This window comes from Phoca vitulina, unplaced genomic scaffold (genome assembly GCF_004348235.1).
Source record: "Phoca vitulina isolate PV1807 unplaced genomic scaffold, GSC_HSeal_1.0 scaffold40, whole genome shotgun sequence".
NCBI classification, from domain to species: domain Eukaryota; kingdom Metazoa; phylum Chordata; class Mammalia; order Carnivora; family Phocidae; genus Phoca; species Phoca vitulina.
The window spans coordinates 17,250,507-17,257,353 of NW_022589743.1; the positions used below are offsets into that span (position 1 = coordinate 17,250,507).

The window sequence follows — 6,847 nt, forward strand, 5'->3', positions numbered from 1 at the left end:
TGGAGTAGTAAGGCTGGAATGCCTGACTGTCTCCTGCCTTAAAGATTCTTCTATAGGCACTCACATGAGCCTACCCAGTAGAAAAGACCAGGGCCAATGCACATTGTCACTCCTCCCAACATGAGCCCACCCTCTGCAACCATGCTTCTCCCTCATCACCAAGATAACACTCAGCTTTTTAATTTCCTTCAAGAAAACACCAAAAGTCAGGTTTTGTACAAAAATATATATATGTATATTGATCAATAGTTACAGAATATACACTTCCACAATAGCATTGTAAGCAATCCTTTAGAATTTAAAACATAGTCTTGCATTAATGATCCTTGCAAGGACCTTCACACCACCCCAGGGGTGGAACTGGGGCCCCCAGAGGAAAGCATTTTTTTCCAAGTCTCCATATTTTAAAAAACACTAGAATTCATGGGAGATAAATTTAAAACATCAATAACTTAAATAAGATTAACATTACTTAAGACATTTTGTGCATATCAGTAAACAAAGTTTCATACTTTTTGAAATTATAATAAAATAATATCAGAGGGAATTTAGGGAGAGTTAGAAGAAAATAAATTAGTTTCAGATTCTTCAGTTTCAGAGTGAGTATTCATGGCTTTGCAGTTTGAGTTTGGGTTTTCTTGTCCAGGTGTGCCATGGAATCCCAGACCCACTTCTGGTTAGGGTCAGCACAGATCTCCTTGTTAAGGATGGTCTTGAAGCTGTGGGTGAGAGAGTATACAGTTAGAGTTCCAATGAGATCTCTGCCTAGGACTCCAGCCCATCCTGCCTCAAGAAGCTGCCATAAGAACGAGAAGAAGGCAGGTGGTAAGAGGGCACCTAGACAGCTGTCCCAGTTGCAGCCATCCTGACTTCCCTCTAAAGAAATTGGGAGGGTCTGCATAAGCACCCATATAGAGAGTGATGTTGGGAGTCACTTTTTGTCTTGTGGCCTCAATTTTCCCATTGGGCACCTTTGGACATTAGATTAGATGACCTACACCTCTGACTCTAAGTTTGTAAGGCTTTCTCCTTGCTCCCTGAGGAAGAAATGGACCAGGGAGGGCTGGGGTGCTCAACTTACATCACAGCTTCTTTGGGACACTTGCTGCTGGTGACTCTTTTATAGCTCACCAGCCTCTGCTTTGAGATCTTCTTATTGGTGAGTGCATAGCAGCAGGTGACTGGAGAATTAATTGCATCTGGAAATAAGACCACAAAGAAAAAGCATTTTAGGATGGACTAGATTCTTCTGATCTTAATCATGGCAGAAAGGAGTAGTAATGGGAAGGCAAAGGGAAGTCAGGAGTAGAGGTAGGACCCATAAATCCCAATATTTCTGCCTATGCTTCAAAGCTAGAATGTCATACTAACTCAGTTTCCTCTGCTTTATAACGGGTGCATAGCATTGATAATGAACGGAGGGAAGGGAGAGCTGTTAAAACTAGATAATTCCTGGGAGTGTCCTTAATCATTAATCCTGGGAGGAATGAATAATCCAAATATTCAGGGTCAGGGAAGATCAGCTCAGGGTCCCCCTCTAGGCTCCAAGTTGTGAGTTTCCCTGATTACCCACTGCCCCTGCGGAGCCCTGTCTCTGGATGCTGGACTTGAATGAAGCACCGTCCAGATTCTGGGTCTCCTCCTTTCCCTTCCACCACATCTGGAAATGCCCTGCGCACCCTCCGCCAGAGGCCCCCTCTTTTGGATCACCCCAGTCCCCCCCAAACACTGCTACAAGGAGCAGGGGCAGTAACTGTACTGAGGGGATGACTGTAGAGCTGGAGTCCTGGAAGGACTGGATTTGGGGTCCACAGCTGAAATTCCCAGGAGCAACCATGTGATCAGTTTCACTCCTTGTCCTTCTCTGACTTTCCTGATTTTGGAAAGCAGTCACGAACGGGAGACTGTGGGTGATCCTCCTGCCCTGGTGGCCCATGAGAACCCAGAGATGTGGTGATGGGCTTCGAAGGGAAAGAGAGAGGGGCTTACCTGGCTGGGCGAGCACCTGGGGGCTGAAGGTGGCGGCTGTGAGCAGCAGGTACAGAAGCACTGCGGAGACCTTCATGTCGGCGGGGAGCAGGGAGACTGGGCGTGAGAGCTGGAGGTTTCTGTGTTGGTCTCAGCCTCTCTGCTCCTCTGGCTCCTTCGGCTGCTCTTTCCGCCTTTTATTAAGGGCTACGAGGGTGGAGCTAAGAGAGAAAGTTTGGCCCAGGGTAGCATCATTCTCAATGAGTGACGAAGTGGAATAAAAAATGTGCTGAGCAAGTGTGGTGCTCCGGGAGGTTTCCAGGAAGTAGGAGGGAAGAACAGTATTAAGGAAGGATTCAGAAGCCTGCCTTAGTGCTGGGGCTCTGCCTTAGATATCCTCAGAAACCCCAGAATCACCATCATAAAACCTTAAAGACCTTCACACTGATTTCAGCGAATTCCCTTCTTTTGCAAATATAGGATTCCTTGAGGACTGTTAGTGGCTGAGCCAAGCTGGAACCTAGAATTCGGGTCTCAACTCCCTCATTCCACTGCTTTGTGCTTCGGAGCTTGCTTTTGCCCAGTGGGCATGGAAGGATCTAGCGACTCTTCTTTCTTAAAGGATCATGGAGACAATGCCTATAAAATGCATGGAGCTTCCCGGAAGAATACTTGCCAATCACTACATTTGTAATAAGAAATGGGTCCTGTTGAGCACAGGACCGTGTCTGGTCCACAGTTGGTGGTCAGTAATGGCAAGGAAAAGGGAGAGCCGCTGGTTTGGAGTGCCTCCTAGCAGCCAGGCCCTTGCTGACGTGCTTCCCAGAATTGCCTCAGACCTCCAAACCACCCAGCTTCCTTGGGTGGAAACTGGAGGTAAATGACTTGTCCAGAATCTCATGGGTAATAGCAGGTGGAGCTGGGCTCCCTACCCAGGACACTCTGACTCCAGAATCCTTATTCCCAAGTGCTAGGCTTATGTCTCATGATGGATGTTTGTTTCCTAGAGAATCTGAGAGCAGAGACTCTGCAGAGAAACCATTCTAGATTCTTGGGTATAATTCCAAAAACACAGAATGAAGAGAGAACAAGTCAACATGTGTGCTGTTTTGCTTCTACCTCTCCCGGAGCCTTATTTTCATTCTGCCTGAATCTTGCTAGTCCTCTAACCCCCCGCCCTCATTGAAAGCCCTCTGTGTTTGGCTCAGTGCTCTGCCAATGCTCAATCCATTCTTCTTGGATGAATAAAAATGTTTTACTCATTTTTTGGAATATAGACTGTGCAGTTTCACCCATGTCTTCCCAGACCACCTCACCTTAACTTCCCTCATATTAATGGAAACCCTTCCCTAATCTCTCAGAGTGTCATCTGCCATGGGCTGGGAGGATTGTATCCCATTTCCCAGTGGAACCCACCCATTCTTTGGGTTCTGTCCGGGTTAACAGGTTAAGGATGCTGAGATCCTGGTTCAGCCATGTCATGGTCAGGCTTAAGGCCCTGGAGCCAAAAAATCTGGAGAGATGGCGTGCTCCCACATCTTCTCTTTTATGCGAGGAAACCGTATTCCGGGGGAGGGGGGTGGGCAACAGACACAGGGTCACACAGGAAATCTTCTTGGCTTTTCGGAGTATTTAGATGGACCTCTGACTCTTTGAGGCTAAGTCTCTACTTCCAAGAAAGATCATCAGTTTTGGAAAGTGACTTGGTCTCTGCAAGTATGAGACAGTAAACAGATCTAATCAGAAGAGAAAGTCTCTTGATAGCCATCTCCCTCCCACCTCCATTGTCAAGCAGAGATGCTCGCCTCAGCTGGAAGGTCAATCATGAGGAGGAGAAACAAGTGGAAATTCCCACTCTGAGGCAGCTTTGGAAGTTCCCGGATCCCGTGGAAAATAATGAGTTTGGCTGGAGCCCGCATTCCAGATGCTGGGCCTGGGGCCAGGGCCATCTCATGTGGGGCTGTGCTGGGAACACCCCAGCACAAGATCCGGGTTGGGTCCCTGCTCAGGAGCATACAAGGGAAAGGCCCAAAGAAGGACATTGAGGGAGGCAGGGTCAAGGTTTGGCAGGTCCCTGAAATATACAATCCCCCTGGGTCCCTGCCCATCCAGTCAGAGATGAAGAATGGAAAAGTTCTTCTTGGTGAATAATCTCTTTTCCTTCCTTCCCGTGGGCTGGCTCCCCACAGGCATCCTCCACATGGACCTTTGTCATCACCCAGACTCCTACTCACTATCAGAGGTGATGGAAAGAGGAACTAAGACTGAGTTTTCTAGAAATATCAGAAACCAACACCTAGCCCCCTGCCTCAGCTCTCTTCTGCAGATCACTTGCTCCCCCCTCCCCATCTAGCACGGTGCCCCCTTGCCTGTGCTTGCTGTACCCCTTTCCCCCACTCTGCCACTCAGGTCCTTGAGTGAGACCCACAGTGGGTTCTGTACTAGTCAGGTCCTTCCTAGACACCTCCTCCAGGCCTCCTTCCAGGTTAGCTCTTAGCTCCAGGGAGACCAGAGCTGATTTTCCTGGGCCCCCAACTCTGTGACTCCTGTCCTTTCAAGGACTAGAAACCTGTTCTTTATTCTTGTGCAGAATGTCAGATGAGCACAGGACCTTAGAGACCATCTCCCTGTTTCCTTGATGAGGAAAGCGAGGCCGAGAAAGAGGCAGTGGTGGGCCTGGGATGGCATGGAAGGCTGATGGCAGAGTGTGTGTCCATTTCCAGGCTCTCGGTGCAGCACCCTTGTTCATAGCCTGCACTGTCTCCCTAGCACAACACTCATGCAGTTAGCACCAGGAGGGGGACTAGGGTAAGCCAACCAGACATGAAGCTTTTTTTTCCAGAAGAGATGATTAAGTATCCATGGGAAGTGGGGCTGAGTTTAGTTCACCCCAAGCTTCCAGCATGTAGGCATTTCCTGTGTCCTGGGATGGATCTGTCCCAGGTTTATTTGCATGCAGGAGTCAAGGATACTACCTGGGGGGTGGGAAAGGGTGCATGGTGGTGGAGGGGGGTGGGGAGGTGGAGATAGCCTTTGGAAGAAAAAGGAAAGATTCACCTGCAGTGGCCTAGGTTGGTTTGGGGAAGAGAGTGGTGTCCCAGCCAAGCCAGGGGCTTGTCACTTAGACTCCCCTCTGGGCCAGCCCTCATGGAACAGCACCTGAGCCCTGCAGTGAGGGGCTGCCATGGGTGAGGGGGTGAGTGTAAGTAAACTGTTGGGATAATTGCAGTGTGAGATGCTGCAGCCCCTCTGAGGGAAGAAGTCACTTTCCTCACTTGGGGATCTCATTGTCCAAGGTGGCCTGAGCAGGTGTCAGGGGTTAGGGGCAGGTAAGCACACTTACAGTGCCCTTGTGAAGGTGCTGACCTGGGGGATGGAATTTAGGGACACAGAGGTCATGAAAAGCAGGTGGGTAGAGACAGAGAAACATTTTACAACCTTTACTGAATCCTTGCTTTAAGGGAGAGTCTAGAGACAAACAGCAATTGCAGACTGGATAGATGAGGGGCTGTGAGTCCCTGCCACGTGCTCCAGGAAGGCTACATGGTAGTGGTGCCTTTAAGATGGGCATGCGGGTTGCAGGTTCTGAAGCTTGGGGATTGTTTGGTGGGGGAAGGGCGCATTTTGGAGCCGACTTGTAGCCACTGCAAATTTAAAGCTCTTGCACATCCCCTTGGGATTTTGTTAAAGTACCGATTCTGATCTCTGGTCTTGGGTGGGCCTGAGATCCTGCATTTCCAAACAGCTCCCAGGTGATGCTGATGATACTGGGCCAGGGTCCCACTAGAACAACCTTAAAAGGGCCAAGCGCGGGAAATGCTGGTCAGGTGTGGGGAACAGCAAGCAGTTCATTCTCTCCAGACCACAGTTCTTATCTGGGGCTCTTGGCTAGGCTTCAAGAACCATCTGGAATTGTCTTCCACATTTATGTGATTGTGTATTTCTCTAGAGAGAGAGAGAGCATAGCTTCCATCAGATTAGCAATAGCATCCATGACCTCCAAATAATTAAGTACCATGGAACCTAACAAAAATAAAGAGTTCTGGTCTTCACCCCAGACCTGCCGAATCACAATCTATAATTTTACAATGTAAAGCTATATTTTTTTTTAAGCTGTCCCTCCCACCCCTCCCAGCCTGTGTTTGGGCAACCCTGGGCTAAAGTGTAGGGTACACAAAGCAGGGGCTCTGCTGGCCAGGCTGGGTGGCCCTAACAGAATAAGGCACAGGTAGAAAAGAGGAACGAAACAAGAGGAGAAAGAGCGGGAGAAGGGGGAGGAAGAAGAGGCCCCCTGGACTCGTGGAAAGAGCCCCAGGCGGTGCCAGAACACCAGGGCCGGAGGCCTGGCTCTGCCTCTGTCTGGCTGTGTGGCCTTGCACAAGTCACTTGACCTCTCTGGGCCTCTTCTGTAAAGTGTGATTAGTAAGACAGCTGTTTCCAACGTTGTCACGAGACTTGCATGAAATAATAAGCCAAGGGTGCTTTGTAAGCACCGTGTAAAGAGCTGTGTCACTCTGAGGACCTGGGCCAACTACAGTGGGCAGGCAGCCTAGGGTGCCCGTGCCGGCCCGGCAGCAGGTTGCGCGCGCCTCCACCTTCATGTCTGGCTGTGAAAGTCCATTGGGCATGCATATTATAATGCAGTGAGGTTTCGATTTCCTAAGCTCTTTCTCATCCCTGTTCTCTTGTCTGCCTGGACAGAGGGAGAGCCTTGGGAGGCTGACAAAAACCTGTTAGGGATTAGCAGCCGCAGAATCAAGTTTGGGCCTTGACTTGTCACATAGCCAGCTGTCGCTGGAAGCTCATGTTCCCACAGGCCCCTGTCCACCCTCAAAGCCTGTGTGGTTCTCTCAGCCTCCCCCTCTGCTTCCAGAGCCCT

The 6,847-nt window shown here is 49.6% G+C and overlaps 1 protein-coding gene across 1 annotated transcript; it reads right to left on the minus strand.

The window, feature by feature from the left end:
• Positions 1–531: 531 nt before the first annotated feature.
• On the minus strand, positions 532–2,128 carry LOC116647445 (C-C motif chemokine 2-like). Its single transcript, XM_032428845.1, has 3 exons — positions 1,990–2,128; positions 1,082–1,199; positions 532–719 (listed from the first exon to the last, which is right to left on the minus strand). The coding sequence occupies exons 1-3, from the start codon at positions 2,063–2,065 to the stop codon at positions 608–610; spliced, it is 306 nt and encodes a 101-aa protein (XP_032284736.1). The 5' UTR covers positions 2,066–2,128; the 3' UTR covers positions 532–607.
• Between the last annotated feature and the right edge of the window lie 4,719 nt (positions 2,129–6,847).

What these genes read in the sequence shown, in the direction of transcription:
- LOC116647445 (XM_032428845.1), bottom strand. Translation starts at nt 2,065, where the DNA reads ATGAAGGTCTCCGCAGTGCTTCTGTACCTGCTGCTCACAGCCGCCACC. An exon ending in CCAGGTGCTCGCCCAGCCAG is followed by an intron (nt 1,200 to 1,989) that starts GTAAGCCCCTCT and finishes TCTTATTTCCAG; the next exon opens with ATGCAATTAATTCTCCAGTC. An exon ending in TGTCCCAAAGAAGCTGTGAT is followed by an intron (nt 720 to 1,081) that starts GTAAGTTGAGCA and finishes TCTCACCCACAG; the next exon opens with CTTCAAGACCATCCTTAACA.